This window comes from Moschus berezovskii, chromosome 21 (assembly GCF_049115385.1).
Source record: "Moschus berezovskii isolate FMDL1 chromosome 21, NW_MosBer_1.0, whole genome shotgun sequence".
Classification (NCBI taxonomy): Eukaryota; Metazoa; Chordata; class Mammalia; order Artiodactyla; family Moschidae; genus Moschus; species Moschus berezovskii.
The window spans coordinates 56055750-56083246 of NC_142480.1; the positions used below are offsets into that span (position 1 = coordinate 56055750).

The following is a 27497-nucleotide window of genomic DNA, read 5'->3' on the forward strand; positions in this document are numbered from 1 at the left end:
GAACCATTGAGGGCAGTGCTTTTTAGTTTCTTTTTCTAGAAAGTAAATGAGGAAATATAAAGTTCGTGGCAAATGCTCACAGCGCCATTTGTTTTCTAGGATGATGGCTTAGAAAAAAGTCCAACAAAAAAGAAACAGAAGAAGAAGGAGAACAAGGAGAACAAGGAGAAGCAGATGAGCTCCAGGAGAGACAAGGAGGGGGACAAGGAGAGGAAGCGATCGCGAGACAAGAAGGAGAAGGTATCGGCGCACTCTGCTTTCCAGGAGCCCGCGGCCTTTGGGGTTCCCCGCTGGCCTTTGGGGTTCCCCGCTGGGATGTAGAAAGAAAACGGGGTTTGAGGGCCTGAGAGAATCGTCATGTCATGACTGTATCCCGAGAGGAAGGATGGGGCTTCCTGTCGGGATGCCCGCAGCTCTCCCTGCAGAGAGGGGGCAGTGTGTGAGTTGCGGTATTCTTCAATGTAGAAGCCTTCACTTGCTCTTTTGTTACACATTTTAGAGAGGGTGTTAGAATGAGATGTGACAGGAAGTTAGTTTATACATGTTCTCAGACTCACGGTGGAAAAGCAGCGACCACAGATGAATCTGAACACATGCAGGTTTAGAGTTCAAACCGGATACTATCCAGAGTAGGAATGGGTTAAGAGCTTTGTTATTGTGTAATCTACATATTTGGGTTTCATGAAGTTCCTTCCAAACCTAGATTTCTGGTACAGGGTTGCATCTTGCTGACTTCTTCTGATGGAGTTAGTTTTCATTTAATCTTCAATCATTGTTAAAGCAGGCAAGTAACTGAATTCTACCAACCACTTATAAGTCTTAACAGATTTCTTGATGAGGACATATGAAACTTTTTTTTATATATGCATATAAGAACAAATATAAAAATTTGTAACAAATTTTTAGAAAAATTAGGCCAGGCTATTTGGATTGCCTTTTCTTCCCATATAACAATATATCACAAATAGTTTTCCAAGCAAATAAATAAAAGTTAAAGTCATTTTTAGTAGATAAGGAAGATTTTGTTTGATTATAACTTTTTGGAAGTAATTTAAGTTTCCCATATTGACATTGCTTTCAAATTTTTAATGTTATAAACTCTATTGTGACAGATATCTTTCTTTGCATTTGTGCTTCTGCAGAAAGGTGCCTTTAAAATGAAATATTTACAAAATAGATGCACAGAGAACGATTTAACCAGCAACCGTGTGCCAGATATTGGTACCAGCAACAGATATTGCAGCTCTTAACATTTTTCTTGTTTACTTCAAGTGGGTTTTTTTCCGGCTACTGTGTTTGGTGTTCCACACACCCGTTACCAAACGCCCCTCAGCTGGAGCGCCCCTCTGTTCCTTCTCCCAGTTTCACTAGTCTCCTCTGTAACACTACTCTGAAACTGGTATGAAGCCTTCTTCCCCATGTTTTTATACTTTTCCTACATATTATGTAATCATAAGCAGAGCATAGTATTGTTTTATGTTTTTTAAAAGTTCGTAGCTAAAGTTAGTTTGTATCTGTATTTCTATCATTCTGCACCCTTTCATGGATAAATGAGCTTCATCCATGGATAAATGAGCTTCATCCAGCTGGATTCATATAAATTCAGTCACTTAAAATATTTTACTTATTTACATTGAAGCGTATGTTCCTTCTTAAGCTGTTAATAAAGTTGCTTCTTGCTCCTCTGCTGGAACTCTTCAGTTTACAGTCTTAACCTCTTGACGACATTTTTGTGCATTTCATCGATTAGGGGATAGAAACCAAAATAGCACTGATGAAGCTAAAATTATAATTGGCTCTGTTTAGAGACAGGAATGGGAATGGTATATGATCAAACTGTTAATTAATTTGGCTTCATGATATCTCGAAACTGAGGCCATCTGGTATACCCACTTGTAGTGACATGACACAGCAGAGAAGTCTGAATTGTAAGACAGAAGCACACAAATGACAATGACTCCTTGTAACTCTTTTCTGAAAAGCCTAAAGGTGGTGATGCCAAATCTTCAAGTAAATCCAAGCGCTCTCAGGGCCCTGTGCATATCACAGCAGGAAGTGAACCCGTCCCCATTGGAGAGGATGAGGAGGATGATCTGGACCAGGAGACATTCAGCATAGTAAGTCCTGAAACTGAGGGTGCGGGGTCTGCAGCTGCCGAGCTTGCCACGCCTGTCCTAGTTCCTGGGGCCCGGCTCAGTTGGTCTAGTAAGCAGCATGACTTGAGACCAGGCTGGGGTCCTGGCCGTGTGAGCTGGAGCAGTGGTGAGCGTGGCCTGTCTCACATGCTCCCGTGCTGTGGGGCGAGGAGCTAAGCCGTGGCCGAGGGTATGGTCCTGGCCGCAGCGCGCCTCCTCCTAAGAGACAGAGGGGCTGAGGGGAGCGTCGTGGGCCGGGCCTTGCCGAGGATGGTGGCGGGCCAGCGCGCCCTCAGGCCTTGCCCCGTCGGAGCTGCGGGTGTGCGCCTCAGTGTGCCACACTCGTGCCCCTGCTCCCCCTCTCTTGAGGTCTCTTCCTCTCCCAGACTTCCACACGTCACTGCTCACTTGATTTAAGTGTACGTTCATTGAGTTTTCAAGAAAGAGTGGTCTTCCAACTCTCAGAATATTCCTGCTCTGGGGCAGCAATGGATAGAATTTTGACCTCGCCTGTAAGAGTCTTCTCTCTTTTTACCCTTTTGTGTGTGTGTGTTTCCCGAAACCTATATGCACATGTGTATTTTTTTTTCTCTTCACACTTAGCTCATTTTTCTTAAATCTCTTTACTCTTCTTCCTGTGAGCTGAGGGAAAGTACTGTCTTCTAAGGTGCGTGTAGATGATAGAAGTAACTCAGTAAGTGAGGAAACGAGTACATTCAGTACACAGCCAGCTCTCTGATCTGTGTCTCGCTTCTTCCTCAACCCAGTGTTTATAGGGGAAAATCAGTAACTAATGCTTCTGTGGTACCATATTATTTTAAAAATGGTTTTTACACAACATTGTAAATCAGCTGTTTGTTGTTCTTGTTTAGTCGCTAAATCACCCCCGATTCTTTGCAACCCTGTGGACCACAGCCCTCCAGGTTTCTCTGTCCATGGGATTTCCCAGGCAAGAATATTACAGTGGTTGCCATTTCCTTCTCCAGGGGATCCTCCTGACCCAGAGATCGAACCTGCGTTTCCTTCAGTGGAAGGCAGATTCTTTACCATTAAGCCAGGAAGGCAGCATCAATCAACTGCACCTGAATTAAAAAGGAAGGAAATCACATTTATATATTCCAGCTCATTTACTCTTGTTTTTATGTTATGATATCTTTTAAAAATACAGAAAAATTTCAAAAATATAATAGACATTGATAGAGGTACCATAAAGTTTTGTCAGGTCTGAACTTTTTAAGGCTCAGACTATAAAGTTGAAGCTCCTGGCCCTGCTTTGTTTCCTCCCCAGAAGTGACCACAGTTCGAAGTTCGATGTAGTTCTCATGTGTCATAGTTCTCATGTGTGACTTTAGAGTTTTACTACTTAATATCTTTAAAGACAGTAATAGCTCACATAATCAGCCAGGCATTGTTAGTGTGCTTTTTGTATATTTTCTCCATGACAACCTGTGAGGTAAGTATTATCTCTGTTTTACCCCTTAAAAAATAATGTGAGGAGAGTTACATAACTTGTCTTTTTTCACAGAGTTAAGATGTAGAGCTAAGATCTGACCCAGGCAATTTGACCCAAGAGTCTGGGTTCTTCCCATTATACTGCACATCCTCCCAAGTGTCCATAAACAGCATGAACTGCTGCTTTTCATGTCTGGAACCTACTGATAAATGCCACTCCATATATCTTGTAACTTGCTTCAGCATGCACACTTCTGAGATTTATTCATGTTGTTAATTGTGTCTTTGATTTCAGTGTTTCCTATTATTCTGTTTTATGATTTCCACAATTCGTTCTTTATCCTACTGATGGACATTGGGGTTTTCCAAATGTTCACCACTACAAATTGGCTACAGTGAAATTGTAAATATATTGTCATCCGTGTGTGTAATAGCTTCTCTAGTGTGTAGCTTGTGCAGAAAAGCCAGGTGTTTTCTTTGGGTCTGCACATCTCCTGTGTTATTAGATGTTGTAGAATTCATCTTCAAGGCAGTTGTAAAGATTTGCTCTCTTTCTAATGATGAGTGTGAGTACTAGGTGCTTCCCAGTCTTGGAAACACTTGGTAATTTCTGACTTCTTAATTTTTGCGGAGCCTGGTAGGCTGCAGTCTGTGGGGTCGCTAAGGGTCGGACACGACTGAGCGACTTCACTTTCACTTTTCACTTTCCACTTTCACACATTGGAGAAGGAAATGGCAACCCACTCCAGTGTTCTTGCCTGGAGAATCCCAGGGAAGGGGGAGCCTGGTGGGCTTCCGTCTATGGGGTCACACAGAGTCGGACACGACTGAAGTGACTTAGCAGCAGCAGCAGCAGCAAGAGGTATGAAAAGATTGGCTAGTGGTGGTGTTGAACATTTATTTTCATATTTATCAGGTATTCGTATTTCCAGTGAATTGCCTGTTCATGTCTTTTGCCTATTCTAGGTAACTTTTATATCCATACCTTTTTTTTTCTTTCCCAATACTTGAGCATTTGTATTTCTCAAAAAACTTCAAGGTAATTCTGATATGCATCTGGATTTTTAAAAGTGATTACGGGTAACCCTTATCTTTTCTATAGGAATCTTGTTCATGATACTAATCTTTTGTCTGTTACAGTCATTACAGGTATCTTCCAGTTTATTTTGTGTCCTTTTTAAAACTTTAATACTGAAAAGCAGATTTTAGATATATGGCTATGGAGATTATCACGAAGTGATGGGAGTTTGTTAGATTTTCATTGTTACGCAGTTACATGGACATGTGCCTTCCTTACACTGGATACTTAGTGGCTGACAACTATGCCCTACAGGTCAGAGAAATACTTCTGACTTACTTTCTGGTAATTTCCTCCTCAGTTCTTAGTTTTATCCTTGTTTTCGGACGTTGGACTCTGGGAGTGGTCCCTGATATCATCTTAAAATATTTTCTACTTGTCAATCCTGCGTTTCTTGGAAATCTCCTCAGCTTTATTTCTGAGGAGAAATGCCATTATTTCTTTTGAGGCTTTCACTTCTCTTGTCATAGTTTATATGCAAGATCTTCTTCCCCCATATTTTTCTCCTAGATTTGTTTTCCATCATTTGTGTTAGATTTTTTCAGATGGCTTGGTGCTTCTTGGTTGTCTTCTTATATTTAAGAGTAAGAATTGAACTTCTGATTGGAACCTCTGAGCATGTGAGTGGCACTTGATTGGCTTTGAGTGTTCTTCGTAGGGTGATCTGGCTGGGCTGCTTCCTCAGAAAACTTCAGTGGGGTGGTCAGCATCTTTTGGGTCTTGCTCTTGGGTAGTCAGGTTTTAGGCACAAGAATCCTCCAGTTCTCCTGATGGAAGATTAAGACCTGGATTTCTTCATTCTGGAATCTGAGAGGCAAAAAAAAAAAAGAAAGAAAACAAAAACAAGCTGGTTGATGGCTCATGTAATATGCATATATTGCGCATGTATTCCATATAAAGCTGTTTTCAGTGCAGCAGCCTTGCCCCTCGACTCTGCCTGTGTAGCCCAATTAAAAGGCTTTTATCCTCTCCAGAGAAGAAGCTTCCATACATGTTGTTGGGCAGAGTTAGAGATCTGGGTGTCCATAATGAATCTGAGTATCTGTTCCTTTTAGGCAGTCTTTAAAAAAAAAAAAATTCCTTATTTTCAGCCTTCAGCCCCTACTGCCAGTGATACTTAGCAAGCCTTTGGGGGAATAAGTTTGCAGCATAAATCGGGTTGGCTCTCACCTCTCTATTTATCTATTAAGTGATTTCACTTGTTGTAATGGTTTGCTGTTGTTGTTCCTTGCATTTCCCTTGTCTTTGTGGGCTTCTCTCTTCTGAAGTCAATTCCTTTCCTGTTGTGTTAGTGGATGGAGACAGGGAGAAAAAGTTTCATATGTTCAGTCCACTGTCTTTATCTGGGAGCCTTTCCCTCAGTTTCTTATAAGCCTAAAGGACTTGTAAATATTTTACCCTACAGTTTTAGGTACTTTGTGGTGCCAGGTTTTCAGGTTAGGTCTGTAATTCTGCTTCTCATTTGATTTTCTTCATGAATGCCCCTCTGGCAGATGAGGAAACAGCAGTGTTCTGGAGGCCGAGTAAGGTGTGAATGTCACTGCTCTGAGCAATGGAGCTGAGACCGGAACCTCAAGTTTTTGCAACCCTGTAATATTTTTCCTTGTTGCCCTGCCTTTCTTCCCCTGCTTCTCTGCAAGTGATCATGTGGCCTGAGTGGGGCTGTATGTGCTCTGGGAATTCAGGGCACAGTAATTGTGGGATGCGATGACTTATGTCCCTTCTCTGTCGCAGTGTAAGGAGAGGATGCGGCCTGTGAAGAAGGCACTGAAACAGCTGGACAAGCCTGACAAGGGGCTCAGCGTCCAGGAGCAGCTGGAGCACACCCGAAACTGTCTGCTGAAGATCGGGGACCGGATAGCTGAGTGCCTCAAAGCTTACTCAGACCAGGAGCACATCAAACTGTGGAGGAGGTAACCCGCCGTGGCCTCTCATGCCTGTCGGATTGCCTGTTCTGACTTGGTGACAGAGTGTGTGCGTCAGGGATTCTATTTTTGTTTTATACAACATGACACAGCCACCTAATGACAAAAATTTTTTCTTAGCAAAAGCCGACGATTGGCAGCATACCTGCAGGCTTCAGTTTTCTTTTCCTGAAATTGCCTATTCCTCTGAGACCAGTCTTGACTGGGTAGGATGATATTATTATTTTATGAGAGAAATACTGTGATACTGGCTTTGCTGGCCTGTCCTCAGCATAGACTCAGTCTTTGAACCTGGAAGGGATGGAAATCATCTATAATTTCACTACTCTACCCATCTCAGGTTAATAGTCAGAGATGACATAACTGGTTGGTTAGTTCTGTATCAACTAATAAGAGGAGGCAAAAGCTCAAACCGCCAGAGCTCTGAGTTTTCTTCTCTCTAATAGTTGAAGAGCTCTAGTAGTAATTTGGATTAATGCAGTTAATCCAGAACTTCAGTTTGTAAGGCATCATGACTTAACATAGATTCATTTATAATTCATTTCTGATGTTTATAAAACGTGCCTGGAATTTCTCAAAGAGAATTGTAATGTTAAGTCTCTTTCTGTACTCCACAGTTACACTGAACTCATATACTTCACAGTTAATTATCTTTGTGTAATATGCCTAACATCAGTGGATGGATTTTTTGAGTGAAAAGGAGATTTAAGAAAACCTCTGTCATGATGCTATTCATAGTATGATTCACAGCCATGAGAAAAGAACATTTAAGTTTTGAAATGTGACTTGACTTTGCTCTTAGCCTGTTCCCAACTTGTGGATCCCTGTATCTAGCCCTCTGGCTCTCTTTTGACCCAGCTTAACCCCTATTGGAAGATAACAAGAGCTCATCATCCTAGCGTGTAGTTCCATGAAGCTAGGCTGGATACTGTGCACTGTGGCCAGTCTGTGTTTAGATGCGCTGGGTACTGTAGTCCTGGCCTGCTGTGATTCAGAAGTCATTCCTTGCCCACTCATAAGAAACTGTCCCTCATGAAGTGGTGCTTGGAAGATCAAGTCTAGTAGGAATTCCAAGAAGGTAGAAACCAGTGCAGAGGAGTAGTCAGGGAGGGAAGTCTTGCAAGGGGCAGGCAGGTAGACTGAGCTGGCGTGGGAGAGCAGAGTGGACCTGCTTAGATGGGAGAGTTCTCAGGCTTCAACAAAGCCTGGAAAGTGACTCTTAGGATTTAAAGCAGGTTGTTAAGATGACTGAAGTGCTGCTACGAAGGCTTAAGAGAGAAAGGTAAATGACTTTCTGTAGGAGGCAGCAGGTTTACTGGTCAGGAGCTGGACAGTGCTCTGAGCGGCACTGCGTGGTTGGTGTGACTGCCCTCCAGGACGCACGCCTTTCCTTCCAGCACACGAGGGTACCTGTGCCTCTGTGTTCTCCACATCTGCTTCAACAGTCACTCCTCTGTTGACAGTCAGGCCATGCACAGTGGAATCAGGGGAGCAGTCGCTTGGAGTTTTGAAGGCAGGGATGACAGGCTGTGGTGCTGACAACTGGGAGGAAGGAAGGGGCAGCAGTGCAGAGCTGCCCAACTGTCCCTGGGTCCCTGGGGAGGTGGTGGTGATGACAGACTCCCTGAGGGTCCAGGGAGAACAGAGGTGGGGCAAGATGTTAGGTCTGAAGTCACAGGCGTCAGGAAATAAATTAGAGGCGTGTTAGCTGTGAGACAGAACCCTTGTCTCCAGATCCCGCGGTCAAATTCTGTTGACATTAGTTAGTGTCTGAAGGTGTATTTGTTATTGGTGCCAAGACCTGAAAGATTATTTCTCTATTTTTTTATACTTGGAAAGTATTCCAAGTATAGCAAAATCAATTAACTTGCCATCCATATAGAGGATAGTTATTTTTTAAATTCTATAATTTACCAGAAAAAATTTTTTTTCTTTTCTTTTTTTTTTTTTTAGGAACCTATGGATTTTTGTTTCCAAGTTTACAGAATTTGATGCTCGAAAATTGCACAAGTTATACAAGATGGCTCATAAGAAAAGATCTCAAGAAGAAGAGGTAAAAATACAAATTTAAGCCTAATCCATACAAACAGATAAAAACCAGTTCTGTCAAAAAAAGTTCCCTCATTACTGTTTTTGCCTCAGGAGATGATTGTAAACTCGTAGTCCGGAAAGGGCCCGGGGTTCTCTGCTCTTACTTTACAGGTGGAGGCCTGGGCCCGAGACGGGGTACGGGTGGGTTCTTGCCTGCTGGGTTCTTCCACCGTCTTAGCCGTGCAGTTTGTCCACATGCTCCACAAGTGGTCAGACTGTCGGCTGAGACCTGATGGGTGATAGCACCGTTGTATGGGAGCCAGACAGGGCTGGCGTTCTGACATGGGCCTGTCCTCTGTGTTCTTACGCCCTGGGAGCGTTTATTCACCAGGCCCTTCCTTCCACATGCACATGTCATACAGTAGCTCATCAGTGTGGCTCCTGAAAGACCACGTCGTGGGCAGCGCCTGCGTTTTCTGTTCTCTCTGGGCCATGTGTCCTTGGTGTCCTTCAGCGTTTGTACACAGGGTCCCAACCACTTGCGTAAAGGAGCAGACATGAAAAGGTGCCCAGGAGATGCTGCCCCTTCTTTGGTAGCAGGGAATGGGCACGAAGATATTTGGCCATTGCTGCAGGGCAGCGTTCCTTGTTCAAGTGTGTCCATTTGCAGATCTGCTGACATGCCCTGTGGGCCCTCCCCCCAGTTAGCCACATAGGGCCAGTGTAGGAACACTCAACATCTCCTTCACCACCCTGTCCGCTCGCCAACGCCTGCGGGCTGAAGGGTGCTCATCCTCTGCCGGATCATCAGCACGTGGAGTCAGGGCAGGTGCAGGGCAGGTGCTCAGAAGCGTCTCCTGTTCCATGGGTGTGTCCTGCGCCAGCACTGCTTTGAGCTGTGGGGCAGCACCCTCAAGTGGTTTATAATTTAATTTCACATGGAAAAATTTGTTAGAACAGTAATATTCAGGAATACTATAGTAATATTTTTGCTGAATGTTAGCGTGAACTTTATGCATTGTGAAAAGTCTTTGAAAGAATAGTCAGGAAAAGCCCCAGTAAGGAATGAAATAGTTGGGCAAGGCACTTTAGGAAAGAGGTGAAGTTAGGATAAGTGTAAGTTGCACTTACGATGTAAAGGGTAAAGGGCTTCATTAGTCAGATTATCAGAAGTTAGATTAAGGTGAAAATGAAACTAGTGGTCCTACTGGGTGGGGTTATTGTATCCATTCACAGCCTTTCTGGAGGATAGTTCAGTAAGATTTACAGAAAGACTAAAACATGCAGTTCTTCTAAGAATTTTGTTGAAAGAGGTAATTAAGGATTGAAATATGTTTATGTGGAAATGACTTCATATATCCATATCAGGGAGTATTCAGCCATAAATATAATATTACAGTAATATCCACTAAGTATTCACATAAGATTTTCACAGTACATTAACTGAAAAAATGCCGAGGACTGCTTTTGTTTAAAAACACACACACGGGCACACACACACGAGACAGGAGCTCCTTCTCTGTAGGCTTGCTTTCCACAGTCTGGTTACCGCAGTCAGGGTCTGAAAACATTAAGTAGAAACTCCCAGAGGTGAACAGTTCGTGAGTTGTCATTCTGCCTGGGTTGGCGTAACGTGATGAAATCCTGTGCCGGCCCGCTCTGTCCTGTCTGGGCCGTGACCCGTCCCTCTGTCCAGCATGTCCACACCGTGTTCACTGCCTATGTGTTAGTCCATGGGGAGCCCTCTTGGCCGTCAGATCGGCATTGCAGTGCTGTGTGCAGGTAATCCATATTAATGATACCATAAAGCACCACAGGCATACGTGCATTGGAGAAAGCGTTGTGCACATGGATCCTGCACTGCCCTCAGTGTCAGGCCCCACTGAGGGCCTTGGGCTGCGCCACCCATGGATGGGGGCCGACTGTGTGTGTACATGTGAACACGCACACGGGCCTGACCAGTAACAGTAATCCCCTTGGTGGTGAGGTTGCACGTCGCCTCACATTTCTTAGTTTTTCCTTACTGTATTTTCTGATGTTTTTATTTTGAATAGTTCATTTGTGTGGTAGGCATGTGATGTTACTTAGATGTTTAGTGTGATGACTTTGGCATGGGAACCAGTTCCCACTGGACCAATCAGGAGGTTGGTGGTTCTGGTTTCACGTGGCCCAAGAGCAGCCTCCAGGAGGGCTGACAGCCTGGCACCTGTTCCTCAGCCCAGGCAGCGACAGCCAGCAGCCCGGCCCAGGTTTTGACAGCCGCAGGTCATGGAGACTGGCTTCCTTACAGTGAGGGGCTAGTAGATGCAGCAGCGGATGGAGCCCTGTGAGGGTTTTCATGCCCTGGAGCTCAGTGGAGTTTATGAGCATTTTTTCTTAAGAAGATATTAAGCAGCAGGGAAGCCGAGAGGGACTTGTCAGAAATCGAGGGAAATGTTTAAAGGTGATGATCTTTATACTGTTCTTGGGAATTGCGCCTGGGATCCTGAGGGTCTTTGGTTTCCTTTTACTCTCCAGGAGCAGAAGAAGAAAGAGGATGTGATTGGTGGTAAGAAACCATTTCGACCAGAGGCCTCGGGTTCCAGCCGTGACTCCCTGATGTCTCAGCCCCACACCCCGCACAACCTTCACCCACAGAAGCCTCACTTGCCTGCCTCTCATGGCCCACAGATGCACGGACACCCCAGAGACAACTACAATCACCCCAACAAGAGACACTTTAGTAATGCAGGTGAGTCGTTCCATGGAGGTTTATTTAAGAAGAGGTGACAAGAGAATTGTTTTCTTTTCCAAAGACAGGAGCCTGACCTTTGTGCTTGATTCCTTTCTGTCGCTTTACTGTCCGCTCTTTTCCTCAGTGAAATAATACACGAAATAAAGATCCAAAAGACTTAGGAAGAACATAACTCAACACGTAAACAAAAGACAAATGAGAGACTGAGGGAAACCGTTTACATTGTATGTGAGAGTTAAATGGTAAGACTGCAAATATTGAGAAACATAACAGCCAGACGACCAAATACAAAAATGGGCAAAGGTTAGCGATGGAGAATTCATTTGGAAGAGGAGACTCAGATGGCCAGTAGGACAAGATGAACAGTATCACTGCTAGGGAAATGTACATTAAAGTAACAGTAAGTTACCATTTTTTTAACCCGTTCAGATCAGCAAAAATTACAGGGTGAAATTCACACAAATTCCTAAGAGTGTGACTTGCTACTCCAGAAAATGGTCTGGAGTATCTAAATACAGAGGCCCATTTTCTGGGAGTCTGTCCTGTAGAAATGCAAACACGTGTGTGTACGGTGAGGGTGCTGTTGTAGCCTTATAATGGCAAGAAGCTAGAAATAAACTGACTTCCCACTAATGAAAAGATGATTAGATGAATAATAGGGCATTTATACTCTGTATTATTAGCAGTTATTTAAAAAAATGAGTTGCTTTATAAATGAAAGTCAAAATTGGGAGGAAAAAAAAGCAGCAGCGAGCACCACAGAACCTCTGTGGCATGTGTGTTTAACCTTAACTAGGGTGAAAGTCACATAATGTAAAGGAATGTAACCATTTTAAATGAACAGTTTAGTGACATTTAGAACATTCACAATGTTGTTGTGTAACCACCACCCGTATCAAGTGCCAGAGCATTTTGATCATCCCAGAGAGAAAACACTCTTCATTTTGCCCTTTCCCCAGCTCGTGACTGCCACAGTCTCTGTGGATTTACTTGTTCTGGATTCTTTGTGTTAATGGCCTCACACAGACTCATATGTGTTGGACTTTCCATGGGGCATCTGGTTTCCAAGGTCTGTCCCTGTGGCAGGCGTTGGTACTCGATTCCTGTTTGTGGCTGAATAATACACCATTGTGTGGTTAGACTGCAGTTTGTCCTTTCATTGGTTGTTGGGCATCTGGGTTTCGCTTTGTGGCTGTTGAGAATTGTACTGCTGTGCACATTTGTAGCGGAGAAGGCAATGGCAAGCCACTCCAGTACTCTTGCCTGGAGAATCGCATGGACCGAGGAGCCTAGTGGGCTGCAGTCCATGGGGTTGCTACTGGTTGGACACGACTGAGCGACTTTCACTTTTCACTTTCACACATTGGAGAAGGTAGTGGCAACCCACTCCAGTGTTCTTGCCTGGAGAATCCCAGGGACGGCGGAGCCTGGTGGGCTTCCGTCTATGGGGTCGCACAGAGTCGGACATGAGTGAGGTGACTTGGCGGCGGCAGCGGCACATTTGTAGGCAATTATTTGAGTACCTGTTTTCAGTTCTTTTAGGTGTATAGCTGCTGCTGCTGCTGCTGCTGCTGCTAAGTCACTTCAGTCGTGTCCGACTCTGTGTGACCCCATAGACGGCAGCCCACCAGGCTCCCCCGTCGGAATGTGGAATTGCTTGGTCATGTCATAATTCTGAGTTTCACTTTTCGAGGAACCACCCAGCTGCTTCCCATCATACATATTTGGATAATGTATTTGCGTAAGCAGAGAGAAAGATGTGAGAGCATATGCACAACAGCAATTACCTTAGACCTGGTGGCCCACACAGTAAAGAATCCGCCTGCAACGCAGGAGACCCAGGTTTGGTCCCTGGGTCAGAAAGATCCCCTGGAGAAAGAAATGGCAGCCCACTCCAGTATTCTTGCCTGGTGAAGCCCATGGACAGAGGAGCCTGGTGGGCTAGAGTCCATGGGGTCCCAAAGAGTCGGATACAACTGAGCAATTAACACTTCCTTTTCTTTGTTTTTCTTCTAGGCTGGTAAAATGTGAGAGGATTAGAGGAAATTAATTTCTCCATTATCTGTTACTTCACTGGTTACAATGAATTACTTTTAAAGATAAAAATAATAAGAAAAAAGCATATAGAGCAGAATCTTAAAAGAATATAGTATACATCAGGGGCCACCAACCTCCAGGATCTCATGCCTGATGATCTGAGGTAGAGCTGATGTAATAAAAGAAATTAAGCGCACAGTAAGTGTGGTGCGCTTGAATCATCCCCAAACCAAAGCTTCTCCCCAGTCCATGGAAAAACTGTCTTCCACATAACCAGTCCCTGGTGCCAAAAAGATTGGGAGCCACTGGTATATATGGAAGCATAGTATTACATTTTACAGAGAGTCAAATGTTCCATAATAATCAAAATGAAGTAAACTTTCATTTCACTGTAGTTTCTTTTTAAACTTCAGTGTTAGGATTTGTTAAGATTTCTTTCTTTAAAGTACATTCTCATCTTCCAGTAAAGTTCTCAAGCCTTTAGAGAAATCGATGTTCTCCATCTTTTCTTCTTATTTGAAACACATTAACTGTAGATATTTAAAAATTCTTGACCGCTAACTCTAATATCTGAATTACTGTGAGCCATTTTGTATGTTTTCTTTTCCCCCTTGGTTTTCAGTCATACAGCCCTGTCTTTTAGCGTGCCTAGTTATTTTTGATTAAATGGCAGGCAGTGTGTTTTAAAAATTGTACAAGCTCCAGACGATGTCACTTTGCCCCAGAGAGGATTTACTCTTTCCTCCCCAGTCACACAGAGTGGGAGGCGATCACTGCCACTAATGAGTGATCTGGGCCTCCTTTTCTCCCCTGTTTCTGGGGCTTGGCCCTCCAGGGTGCTTGGCAGAGGGCCTGCTGCACGCGGTGCCTGTCCCCACTGGCAGCTGTTAACTCGGATCTTGGTTTACCTGGCACTGTGACACCACCCTCAACTGCTCTGCTTGTCAGAAGGTCTCCAGCTTAGCTTTTTAGCTTTCTGCTCCCTGCAGATTCAGCAGATATTGTAAGGGAAAACTGGCTGTGTGTTTGGAATCCCTCGAGTCTCCAGTGTCCCTTTCGCCTGGAAAGACCACCAAGGGCTCTGCTTGTGGCTCTGTTTCTCCAGCAGTGGTTCTTTGCTGGGAAAAGCCCAGATCTTCTTTCCCAGGCTCAGAACCACAGATTTCCCCAGTGCACTGCGGTGACTTCCGCAGAAGTCAACTCTCGCTACCTCGTTGGTTTTTTGCTCTTCGGAATCTTACCTCTTCTAGTCTTTATTGCTTGGACTGCTCTTTGATGTCTTTAAGCAGATTATTTTCTGTTTATCTGACATTTTCTAATTGTTTTTGGCAGGGTGTAATTCTGAAGTAGTTACTCTTAAGTTATTACCTAGAAGCAAAGTTCCATATCTATTAATCCTAAAAACCTTAGTTCAATTAATTGATCTCCATTTTATTGGTGGGGTAAGGAATGACTGTACAGTAACATGGTTGGAAAATATTTCCATGTTCTTAGATGCAGCCTTATCAGTTTTACTGTGTTTTTTTTTCCTCTTGGGATTAGACTGTGAGGTCACTGATTTTATATTCTGATCCTTAGAAAGAACTCTTCTTATTAAACTTGTAGTCTTTAAAACTTTGGATTGCTCACCCCGCTCCTTGATAGTCAGTACTTCCCAACCAGTGATCCTTCCCCCATGGAGGGTTCAAGAAGGAAGAAAAGCACTGTTTTACTTTCTCTGGAAATAAATGACTTGGCTTGAGTTTTAAGCATCTACTATACCACATACCTTGACACCCTTTTGAAGCCTTCTATTTCAAAATAGAAGGTTCCATCTTCTATTTGAAGATGGCTTCAGACGATCCTTTCATGTTGCGAAGGTGTGTCTTTTTGTTGTTTGTTGGTTCTTTGGTTGAATAATCAAAAGTTTTTTACTTCTTGGTCCCCTGGTCTGCTCCACCCTGGGTCAGCAGTGAAGTTAAGCCACTGGTTGACTGCATATTATTTTGATGGTCTGAATTTCTAAGCCAAACAGGTTCCTTGATGGAATTATTCTTTGGCTTTGTAGAAGAATGCTGGAAGGCCAACAGAAGGAGTAGAGAGAGGCTTAGTTGGAGGCATGTCTTTGATCTGAACAGATTGTAGCAGGAAGATGGGTGTCCCCTGAGGCCTCAGTTCCTGCTAGTTAAGCCTCTGTGTTAGTTTCCTAAGATTGTTGTAACACAGTACTGCAAACTAGGTGGTTTAAAAGAGCAGAAATACGTTCTGTCCGTTTTGGAGGCAGAGCTCTGGGATCACGGTGTCAGCAGGGTTGGCTCCTTGTGTAAGGCCTGAGGACGCGCCTGTGTGACACTGCCCTGGCCTGCAGCACCTGCCAGTGAGCCGCGGCGTTCAGGCTTCTGGCTGCGTTTGGAGGCAGAGCTCTGGGATCATGGTGTCAGCAGGGTTGGCTCCTTGTGTAAGGCCTGAGAACGCGCCTGTGCGACACTGCCCTGGCCTGTAGCGCCTGCCAGTGAGCCGCGGCGTTCAGGCTTCTGGCTGCGTTGCTCCAGCCTCCGTCCCCCTCTCCGCGGCCTTCCTCTGTGTGTCTCTTTGTCCCAAACCGGATTTAGGGCCCAATGTAAGTCCAAGATGATCTCAAGTCAGGGTCCGTCACTATAACTTCAGAGACCCTGTTTTCAACTAAAGTCACACTGAGAGGCTCCAACTGGCTCTACGTTTTGGGGACCACATTTCAACCCAGTTAAGCCTCCTTTCCTGGACTTCTGTGTTTTCACTGCCTTTTAGAATTCATAAGTGATTCTTCACCTCAGGAAAAAAGGGAGGCTTACAGAATCTAAAACAAACTGCAGTTTGGCTCCCATCCTTGAGAGATACAGAATCCAGAGTAGAGGAATCGCTTTTTACAGGAGTGCAAGCAATTGGTGTGGGCTGAGGAAGAAGAGTAGCCTCAGTAGGTATGGTCTGGCAAGGTGTCCGGGGACCAGGCGTAGCCGACGGTGCCAGCAGGCAGATAAGCCTTAGCGGTACAAACAGAGGTATTACCTTGTGGCTGTGAGACTCAGCAGTGCCTTTTCCCAAATAATTGCTTGGTGTTGGGTTTTTGTTGTTGTTGTTGGGTTTTGTTTGCTTTAGTGAGATCTCATTTTAAAAGTCTGCTCTGGATAGGAAGGTAAGCAGATAGAAAATGAAAAGCAGTAAAAGGAAAAAAAAGGAAGGAAAAACAAAAAGCAGTAGTTTTTAAGATTACAGAAGGAGAAAGGTGTTAAATTTTCTTTTGCCTTAAACATTTTGGGAAAGAATGTTGGGACTCATTACTTATTTGATAACCAGAGGCACAGAGGCCAAGGAGGAGGAAATGGAGTGTCTGTTTGCCGCATGTGTCAGCCCTTCCCAGTTTAAACTTCAGTGAAAATGAAATGCAGCCATTTCTTGCAGTCATAGGATTATTACTTTCTTGCAGATCGAGGCGACTGGCAGCGGGAAAGAAAGTTCAACTATGGTGGTGGCAGTAACAATCCGCCCTGGGGGAGTGACAGGCACCATCAGTATGAACAGCACTGGTACAAGGACCACCATTATGGGGACCGGCGGCACATGGACGCCCACCGTTCGGGGAGCTACCGCCCCAACAACCTATCGAGAAAGAGACCTTACGACCAGTACAGCAGCGACCGAGACCACCGGGGGCACAGGGACTACTATGACAGGTGTGTGGGGCCGCAGGCACGGGCACGGCTCTCGGCTCGGAAGCGGGGACAGGCAGCGCGGACTAACGCTCTCCTCCCTCAGACGCTCCTGCTCACTGTGTGCCGCGCACGGTCCCAAGTCTGGTCCCGTGTTCTGCCACCGCGGCGTCTTCCGAGTGCTGGGGAGAAGTTACAGTGCAGCCGGTGCTGAGTGCCGAGGGATGGGTGGATGAAAGAAGGGGTTTTTGAGTTTTTCGTGAGGGCTGAGGAAGAGAGGAGGCTTGAGGCCGTAGAGAGTCAGTTAAGCAGAGAGAGAATAGACATCACAGGGCCAGGGCAAGGATGGGCCTCTAGGATGGGGTGCCCATCCCGAAGATGACAGGTTGGGTGGTGGAGGGGCCTCAAATGCCACGTTACAGGTTTTAAGTTTCATTCTCGGGGTCAGGGAGCCACCTGTGGTTTCATCATCACACTTGTATAGGGAGAGTTTGCTGCCTTTGAGAAAGTCTAGAGAATGGGTAGCCATAAAATGCTAGGATCAGCAGTCAGAATGGTGAAGCTCTGTACTAGGCTCTTGGCCACACCAGGCGGGACCCAGCCTGTGGTACGCCAGGAGCTGCAGTTCAAGGGTCAGAGCCTTTCCAAGTCATCCCTTCTCTGCAGCCATGATATCATGTTATGATGGACCAGCTTCTGTGAGAGTAGTTGTGAGAGTTAGGAAGGGCTAAAGGGGTTTTCTCTCTTTAATTTCAGGACTTAGCTGTATTTTAACTTCCTAGGAGCTTCAGTTTCCCCTAGGCTAAAGACAGGCTCTGGCTGCACCTTGAATTTAACATAGGAAACTTTCACATGAACATCTCCATGTCCCACCTTCTTTTTGGAAGAGCTAGTGACAGCAGGCTGCTTTTAGGATAGCAGCTGTGGCTAAGCAGCAGCTGCCTCTGTTAGGAAGTCGCTTCTGTATCCTCTTGTGTGGCTCCAGTGGGCATTTGCCCTGCATTGTTTTGTGTAGCTCTGTATTTCCATATTGCATCATTTTTCTTCTGCCTGAGGGACTTTTGTTTTAGTGTGGGTCTGCTGGTGATAAATTCTTTTAGCATTTGTATGTCTGAAAAAGTTTTCATTTTGTCTTCACTTATCAGAAATATTTTCTGTTGGGTATAAATTTATAGATTGACACTTTATTTCAGTACTTTAATGATGTTCATCTACTTTCTACTTGTATCATTTCTGATGAAAAATCTGTCATCTTTATTCCTCTTTGCATAATGTGTCTTTTTCTTCACCACTGGTTTTTAGCAGTTTGATTATAATGTGCCATGGTGTATTTTTCCGGATGTTTCTTATGCTTGGGAATTCTTGGAGCTGCACATTTATCATTTTATCAAATTTGGAAATTTTTTTATGATTATTTATTTGAATACTTTATTCTGTTCCCTCACTCTTGTGAAGATTCCGGTTATACATTTGTCTCACAGTTCACTGGTGCTGTGTTTTTTTTAATTGTGTTTTCTCTGTTTCATTTGGATAGTTTCTGTTCCTTTGTCTTTTTTTAATCATGCCTGTCTTTGACGTTTTGAAATCTGGTATAAAATTTAAAAATGGTTTTCTATCCTTTTCTGCTAATTTTTTTCATTTGGGTCAGTTTCAGTTGATTTATTGCCTCGCTATAGGTCTTATTTTCCTGGTTCTGTTCTGTTTCATATTCTTTTCCATTTGGTTTATTATAGAATATTGAATATAGTTCCTTGAGCTATCCAGTAGGACCTTGTTGTTTATCTATTTTTGTATATAGTAGTTTGCACCAGAGATCAAATTGCCAACATCCGCTGGATCATGGAGAAAGCAAGAGAGTTTCAGAAAAACATCTATTTCTGCTTCATTGACTATGCCAAAGCCTTTGACTGTGTGGATCACAATAAACTGTGGAACATTCTGAAAGAGATGGGAATCCCAGACCACCTGACCTGCCTCTTGAGAAACCTGTATGCAGGTCAGGAAGCAACAGTTAGAACCGGTCATGGAACAACAGACTGGTTCCAAATAGGAAAAGGAGTGCGTCAAGGTTGTATATTGTCACCTTGCTTATTTAACTTATATGCAGAGTACATCATGAGGAACGCTGGGCTGGAAAAAGCACAAGCTGGAATCAAGATTGCTGGGAGAAATATCAATAACCTCAGATATGCAGATGACACTACCCTTATGGCAGAAAGTGAAGAGGAACTCAAAAGCCTCTTGATGAAAGTGAAAGAGGAGAGTGAAAAGGTTGGCTTGAAGCTCAACATTCAGAAAACAAAGATCATGGCATCTGGTCCCATCACTTCATGGGAAATAGATGGAAAAACAGTGGAAACAGTGTCAGACTTTGTTTTTTTGGGATCCAAAATCACTGCAGATGCTGATTGCAGCCATGAAATTAAAAGACGCTTGCTCCTTGGAAGGAAAGTTATGACCAACCTTGATAGTATATTAAAAAGCAGAGACATTACTTTGCCGACCAAGGTCCGTCTAGTCAAGGCAATGGTTTTTCCCGTGGTCATGTATGGATGTGAGAGTTGGACTGTGAAGAAAGCTGATCGCCGAAGAATCGATGCTTTTGAACTGTGGTGTTGGAGAAGACTCTTGAGAGTCCCTTATACTGCAAGGAGATCCAACCAGTCCATTCTAAAGGAGATCAATCCTGGATGTTCATTGGAGGGACTGAGGCTAAAGCTGAAACTCCAATACTTTGGCCACCTCATGAGACGAGTTGACTCACTGGAAAAGACTCTGATGCTTGGAAAGGTTGGGGGCGGGAGGAGAAGGGGACGACGGAGAATGAGATGGCTGGATGGCATCACCGACTCTGTGGACATGAGTTTGAGTGTACTCCGGGAGTTGGTGATGGACAGGGAGGCCTGGCGTGCTGTGATTCATGGGGTCGCGGAGAGTCGGACACGACTGAGCGACTGAACTGAACTGAACTGAACTGAAGTTTGTATCTACTAATCCCAAACTCCTGATTTACTCCTCCCCTACATCCTTTCCCCTTTGGTAACTGTAAGTTTTTCTACATCTGAGTCTCTGTTTTGTAAATAAGTTCTTTTGAATCATTTTTTAAAATTCCACATGTAAACGAAGTGATAATCATATGATATCTTTCTGACTTGACTTCACTTAGTATATTATCTAGGTTTATCCATATTGCAGCCAATGACATTTTTTTTTTTATAGTTGAAAGTAGCATTCCATTGTATATGTGCACCGCATCTCTTTTATTCATTTATCTGTCCATGAACATTTGTTTCCATGTCTTGACTATTATAAATAGTGCTGCTGTAAACATAGGGGTGTATCTTTTCAAATTGGAGTTTTGTTCAGACACATGCCCAGGAGTGGGATTGCTGGATCATATGGCAACTCTATTTTCAGTTTTTTAAGGAACCTCAATACTTTTTTCCATAGTGGCTGTATGTATTTATATTCCCACTAATAAAGTATAAAAAGGGTTCCCTTTCTCCACACCCTCTCCAACACTTTGTTATTTGTAGACTTTCTAATGGCAGCCATTCTGACCAGTGTAAGGTGAGATCCATTGTAGCTGTGATTTGTGTTTCTCTAATAATTAGCAGTGTTAAGTATCTTCTCATCCATGTGTCTTTTTTGAAGAAATATCTGTTTAGTCTACCCATTTTTTAAGGTTCTTTTTTTTTTTTTTTTTAAATATGGACCATTGTTTTAAAGTCTTTATTGAGTTTGTTGTGTCCTGGTTTTTGGCCTTGCAACACATGGGATCTTCGCTCCCTGACCAAGGATCGAATCTGCACTGCCTGCATCGGAACATGAAGTCTTAATTATTGGACCCCCAAGGAAGTCCCTCTGCCCATCTTTGGACAGAGTTTGTTTTTTTGTTACTGAGTTGTGTGAGCTGTTGGTGTATTTTGGAGATTAAATCCTTGTTCGTGGCATTGTCTGCTGATATTTTCTCCCATTCCATAGCTTGATTTTTGTTTTGCTTATGGTTTTCTTTGCTATCCAAGAACTTTTAAGTTTGATGAGGTCCCATTTGCTTATTTTTGCTTTTATTTCTCTATGCCTGATAATTTTTGATTAGATACCTAGTTAAGTGCTAGGTATTTTTGTCTTCCTATAAATGTTCTGGAGTTTTGTCCAGAAGCAGTTTAGTTACTTGGGAACAGTTTGATTCTTTAAGATCTTGCTGGTGGAACTTATTAGGCAGAACTGGAGCAGTGCTGAGGTGAGGGCACATGGTTTCCCACCCAAGGCGAGGCCCCTCATGGTGTTTGCCCAGTGCCCCTTGGAGCGGGAGGTGTCCAGCCTGGTTGGTGAGAAGAGAGCAGGTGCTGCCCCAGCCCCGTGTGAGCACAGGGCGCAGGCATGTCATGTCCTTCTGTTTATCCCCTGGCCCGTGGATAGTCTTGTCACACACACAGCCTGAGCCTTATCCAGCTAGACACCCAAGGGGACACCTTTGCTGCTCTTTGAGCTCCTTTCTCTGCAGAACTTTCTTCTCTTGAACTCCAGCTGTGTTGATGCCCCCGCCCCATCTCAGGAAGCCTGGGCTTCTGCTGAGCTGGGTGCTTGTGAGACTCACCTCATTCGTTTCTCATCCCATCGGGAACGCTGTTCTTTCCTCCCTGACACCTGCTGTCGTGGTAACCGTTGTCCACACGTTTCGTCCCTTTCTGACGGTTTCAGCAGTCAGTATAGTCCCTGTTAGGCCGTCTTGGCGGGAACCTGGGCGGTCTGCCTCCCCTTCCCTCCCTCCCTCTCGTCCTCTCCCCTCCTCCTGTTTTCATTCAGGTGAAACTGGCAGAAGTGAATTATTTTAAAGTGAACAATTCAGGGACATGTATTTAGTACCTTCACAGTGTTGCAGCCACCACCTCTGTCAAGTTCCAAAACACGTTCATCACCTTAAAGAAAATTCTGACCACTGAGTCGTCCCGCCCCTTCTTCTCTCTGCCTGGCTCCCAGCGACCGCGTCTTCTGCCTTCTGTTTCTGTGGACTCGCTGAGTCTGGATCGTTTGCATAGATGGGATCATACAATATGTGGCTTTTTACGGTTGGCATTTTTCAGATGTTTAACATGGTGTTTTAGAGATTCATTCACATTGTACCATGTATCAGTAGTTCAGTTCTTTTCATGGGTGAATGATATTCCAGTGTATATATTAGGTTGATAGAAAAGTAATTGTTGTTTCAGACTGTGAATTTTAAATCACTCTAACTAGGCTCAAACACATCTTTCTTAAAACAGGAACCATTACAATCAACACATGTTTTCCAATGAGATATAAGTTTGTTTATTCCTGTAGCATAAAAATCTGTGCTGTGGGATTCAGTGAACTCTTGGAAAGCATTTTGTGCCTCCTAGTTGTGAAAGCATTTTGCCTACAAAGAGTTGTTGAGATGCCTGAAGGAAGTGGTAGTCAGTTGGCGAGAGGTTAGGTGAATGTGGCAGATGAGGCAACATTTCATTCAGCTTTGGAAGCGTTGGTTGTGTGACCTGTGGTCAGGTGTTGTTGTGGAGAAGAATTGGGCTCATTTTTCTGTTGACCAGTACCAGCTGCAAGTGTAGCAGTTTTTGGTACATCTCATTGACTTGCTGAGCGTACTTCTCAGCTGTAATGGTTTCGCTGGGATTCAGAAAGCTCTAGTGGATCAGGTGGGCAGTAGACCGCCAAACAGTGACCACAACCTTTGTTTGGTGAGAGTTTGGCTTTGGGAAGTGCTTTGGAGCTGCTTCGTAGTCCAACCCCTGAACTGGTTGTCGCTGGTTGTCTTGTAAAATCCACTTTTCATCACACGTCACAGTCTGAGAAATGGATCGATGTTTTATAGAAAAACAACAATTGTTTTCATTTGTAGTCAGCTAATGAGGCACCCACTTACTGAGCTTTTTCACCTTTCCAATTTGCTTCATGTGCCGAATGACCACGGAATGGTCGATGTTGAGTTCTTTGGCAACTTCTTGTATAGTTACAAGAGGACCATCTTCAGTGATTGCTTTCAATGGGTCGTCATCGATTTCCAGTGGCCAGCCACTCCACTCCTCACCCTTGAGGCTCTCAACTCCTTTGCAAAACTTCTTGAACCACCACTGCACTGTACATTCATTAGCAGTTTCTGGGCCAAATGCGTTGCTGATGTGAGTTGTCTCTGCTGCTTTACGACCCATTTTGAATTCATTAAGAAACTCATGCAAATTTGCTTTTTTGTCTAACATCATTTCTGTAGTCTAAAATAAACAGCAAGTAATATGTCATTAACAAAAAAAGTGAAGTGAGAAATGCACATTAACATGATGTATTACATAAATACATTTGTTTAAGAATGTATTTCAGCATCAAATGGCAAAGTTCAACAGTGCAAAACCAGAGTTACTTTTGCACCAACTGAATACATTCTCCACTTTGTTTATCCATTCATTCATTAATAGACATTTGAGTTTTTCTGCCTTTTGGTTATTGTGAATAGTGCTACTGTGAGCATGGTATGTGTTTGTTTGAATATATGTTCTCAATGCTTTGGGGTTATTTACCTAGGATTGGAGTTGTTAGTCATATGGTAGTTCTATGTTTAACTTTTAAGGAACCACCAAACTGTTTTCCACTAGAGATGAACTATTTTATAGTCCCAACCAACTATGTATGAGAATCGCAATTTTCCCACATTTTCACCAACATTTATTTTCAGTGTTCTGAATGTAGCCATCCTAACGGTAGTTTTGACTTGCATTTACCTAGTGATTAATGATCATTAAAGACGTTGAGCATCTTTTCATGTACTTTGGAGCCGTTTGTGTATCTCTTTTGGAGAAGTGTCTGTTCAAGTCCTTTGCCCGTTCTCGAGTTGGGGATTGTTGTCGACTTTACAGCTTCTCTGTTAACAGTATAACCAGCAGTTTGCCATAGTCCCCACTAGAAATCTTAATATTCTTCACACTGAGTCTGTTTGAAAGTAATTAACCCTGCACTTATTGTTGAATATCTAGGTTGCTTGAGTTTTTGCTGTTACTAATAATTTAGAAAATAATTTCTGTGGCTCTTTTTCTCCTGGGCTGCATTAAGAAGCATGAGAGTGTTTGTAGATCCTGCCAGTTTTCCTGAAGGGAATGTGAGTTTACAAAGCCATCAGTGAGTCAAGTTTGTACTTGTTTCATTGCAGACTTGATGAGGCTCATGTCATTTCATGGGCTGTGTTTTGCCAATAAGTATAAAATGGCCCTTTGTTACTACTTTAGTTTGGTTTTGATTTTGGGTTTTTTTTTAGTTCTAGTAATGTAAGTGTTTGCTCTAAGTCCCTGGAAGTGTCCTCCAGCATAAGGAAGAGCCAGTGGATGACGGAGGAGGCGTGGAATCCAGCCTTGGTCTTCACTTGATTCTCCTGTCTCTATTTTAGGCACCATCATGACTCTAAGCGGAGGCGATCGGATGAATTTAGGCCTCAAAATTACCACCAGCAGGATTTCCGACGAATGTCTGATCACCGACCCCCTATGGGCTACCATGGCCAGGGGCCCTCGGACCATCACCGCTCTTTCCACACAGACAAACTGGGGGAGTATAAACAGCCCCTACCCCCGCTGCATCCCGCAGTCTCAGATCCTCGCTCGCCCCCTTCTCAGAAATCTCCTCACGATTCCAAGTCACCCCTGGATCATCGGTCTCCTTTGGAGAGATCACTAGAACAGAAAAACAACCCAGATTATAACTGGAATGTTAGGAAAACATAAAGGACCACTTGGAAAGCAGGGGAGCACGAGCGTCATGAAGCACCTGGACGTCTTTGGTCTGATCCACAGGAGCCGGTTACCCAGACCCGAGAGGGCATTTCTGGACGCAGGGCTGCTGTCAGCCTGCTGCTGAGGGGCACTCAGAGCGTGGGGGCCTTTGGCTCAGTCCGGCTTTGATCTGGGTCACCCCCTCCTGCACTTGGGCACCCATCACATTCTGGCCTGGTCCTGGCCTCCCACTCAGATGGGTGCCAGGAGGAAGCGGTGATGCTTTTGTCAACCAGCTTCACGGGCTGTTTCCCAGTGAAGGCAGGAGAGGTCTTAAGAGTCGTGAATGTTTTGTCGCCTTGGACCTCAGTGCGGGGTCGGGGAAGGCAGGTGTGCATGAAGGCTGCTGGGACCCGCTGGACACACGGGGTCTGGTGCACTCTGATGAGACAGATGCTGCTGACGGGGTGAGGGGACGTGTGGGTGGGGTCTCGCACCACAGGACTTGCAGGGGAGCAGGTACCCCCTCAGATGTGTCCTTGGGAGAAGTGACACTTCAGCCTCACTGACAGCTGTGGGGCGGCAGGTGGGGAGCCACCTCCTCCATGGCCTCTTCCCAGCAACACTAAATTTCCCCACACTGTGTGTCTCAGAGGTGTGGTCTCCTGCGTGGGCCTCCTTTACCACATCCCACACCCCCCATCCTCCCAACCCCCCATCCCCCACCTCCATCCCCAACTCCCCCTCCCCCAATCCCTCCCCCATGGAAGGTAGTGGTTCAGTGCTGAAGTGGGTGGGGGCTGGTTTGCCTGGGAGTGGCCTTGAGTGCAGTGCAGGGTGGGGCAGGGGCTGGGGCTGGGGTGGGCACGTGACCAGGGCTCCACCTGGTCCCACACCAAGTGATGACTGGAGAGGAGGGGGCGGGAGCAGGCTTGTGCCTGGCTGGGTGCTGGTGGCACCCGGGCAGGGCATTGGGGAGGGAGGTGGATGGGTTTCCCAGCCTGGAGGTGGGGGGTTGGTGGTATGGTCCATGCGGCGGTGGGTTACCATCTGCAGCTCATCTTGGTTCCCTTTGCACAACCTGAGGAAGGAGGATTCATGAAATCACGCATCTCCTGCCACTCGTGCGTTGGGTGGCCAGACACAAATCAGCGACTCCCTGGGTGAACAGGCTGCCACTGCTGGTTGGAGATCATTAGAACTGAGCTCAGTATCGTTTAGGATGAGGTCGAGCTAAGTGTAAACCTAAGTTTATTTCTTCCCCCAAAGCTGGATGCCTTCAAGGACAGGGGACTGAGCTATAGATAGGAAGAGCTGGACTAGAGGGCGGGGTGCGAGGCAGGTTAGCTGCAGTGATTAAGCGGACTCAGAACTCCTGGTTCTGGGGCCTTCCGTTCTGTTCACCTTAAATGTAATTCGCCAGTATTGTTAGAGTATCCAGAGGCCTTTCTAGACGGAGACAGAACTGACTTGAACGTGCAATGAGCCCATGAGTTTCCAGGCTCAAAGCTGGTGGAAACCCTTCCCTTGGTGTACACAGGGTTACACTCCACACACTAATTGCTTCTCTCCATGGAACTCCATGAATCACCATCACTGACTTGCCGGTGCCCGGGCAGCACCACTCATGCCTTTACTGCCGCCTCACACGGTGAAGCGGGGGGGCTCTGGGGGGCTCTCGCTCTCTGCTCCCCAGAGCGTCTTCAGCTCGCCTGTGCCGAGGTCCTCAGGAGGGGCTGGTTCTGTACAGCTGGTGTGGGGAGCCCTGTGGGCTCAGCACCTCCTGGTCCATTTCTCCTTGTACTTGGGGTTGTTCAGCCTGGGCTTGTAGAGTGCATGCCAGGAGCACAGCCCAGGGGACCACAGTGGAGCCCCAGCCACAGTCACCCCACCGGGGCCGTGCGTGACTGCTGTGTGGGGGAGATAGGAAACTGTGCCTCTGCTTGGGTTGGGTTCCCTGCCGGCAGTACTGACAGTACCCGTGCCAGTCTTGCCCAGGCCAGAAAGGAAGGGCAGGCCGACTTGCAGGTCCCCAAGCCATCAACGGGCCGTGAGGGTCCGCAGAGCAGGCCCCAGCCCGGCTTCCCCTGTAGGAGGTCAGGTCGTGATCCTTTCAGTTAGAGGGGCCAGGGGAGGACTGGCAGGGCCTGCATTTCAGAGCTCAAGGTTTTTTTTCCCTCTGAAGTTGTTGATAGGAGCTGTGAGTTATTCCCAAAGATGTCTCATCATGAGGAGAGAGGAGCTTCCTCTTGCTCACATGCAGGACTTCAGTGCCATATGCTGCAGCGAAAGGCAGCATCAGCCAGATCAGTGTTAAGTTGATTACAGAAAGTACAGTATCCTCACAGAAGCATCTGCTTTAGGCGCCGGAGTGTGTTTGCAGAGTGGGTTGGGAGAAAGAAAGCATTTCCTCATTGTCAGTCAGTATGAATAGTGTATGCTTCTGTCAAAACCAGAAATTTGCACAGATAGGAATTCTCTCACTCCTGGATGGGAGAAGGTGCCTCCGAGTCTCTGAGGATGGTTTTCCATGGAGACTGGCTCTGAAGGATGTAGTTACTAGGTAGAAAGAACATGGGCCAAGGAAGAGGAGAGTTAGCGCCACCGAGAACCTGAACAGGAGCACGGATTGATGTGTGTGCTCGCATCCCCGCCGAGGACGCGGTAACCCCAGACTGGTCCCATCGGCCGCTGCCCCGGCTCCCCC

General features: G+C 45.2%; 1 protein-coding gene across 5 annotated transcripts in view; it reads left to right on the forward strand.

The window, feature by feature from the left end:
* Window positions 1-25435, forward strand: part of CHD2 (chromodomain helicase DNA binding protein 2) — a 112552-nt gene extending 87117 nt beyond the window's left edge. For all 5 annotated transcript variants that reach the window (XM_055417732.2, XM_088829684.1, XM_055417735.2 and 2 more), the window contains 7 exons: window positions 100-240; window positions 1983-2117; window positions 6400-6578; window positions 8544-8643; window positions 11139-11352; window positions 16835-17081; window positions 24469-25435. In XM_055417732.2, the coding sequence (XP_055273707.1) occupies window positions 100-240; window positions 1983-2117; window positions 6400-6578; window positions 8544-8643; window positions 11139-11352; window positions 16835-17081; window positions 24469-24802 (1350 nt within the window). In that variant the 3' untranslated portion in view covers window positions 24803-25435. The remainder of the gene's footprint in view (window positions 1-99; window positions 241-1982; window positions 2118-6399; window positions 6579-8543; window positions 8644-11138; window positions 11353-16834; window positions 17082-24468) is intronic.
* The last annotated feature ends 2062 nt before the right edge of the window (window positions 25436-27497 follow it).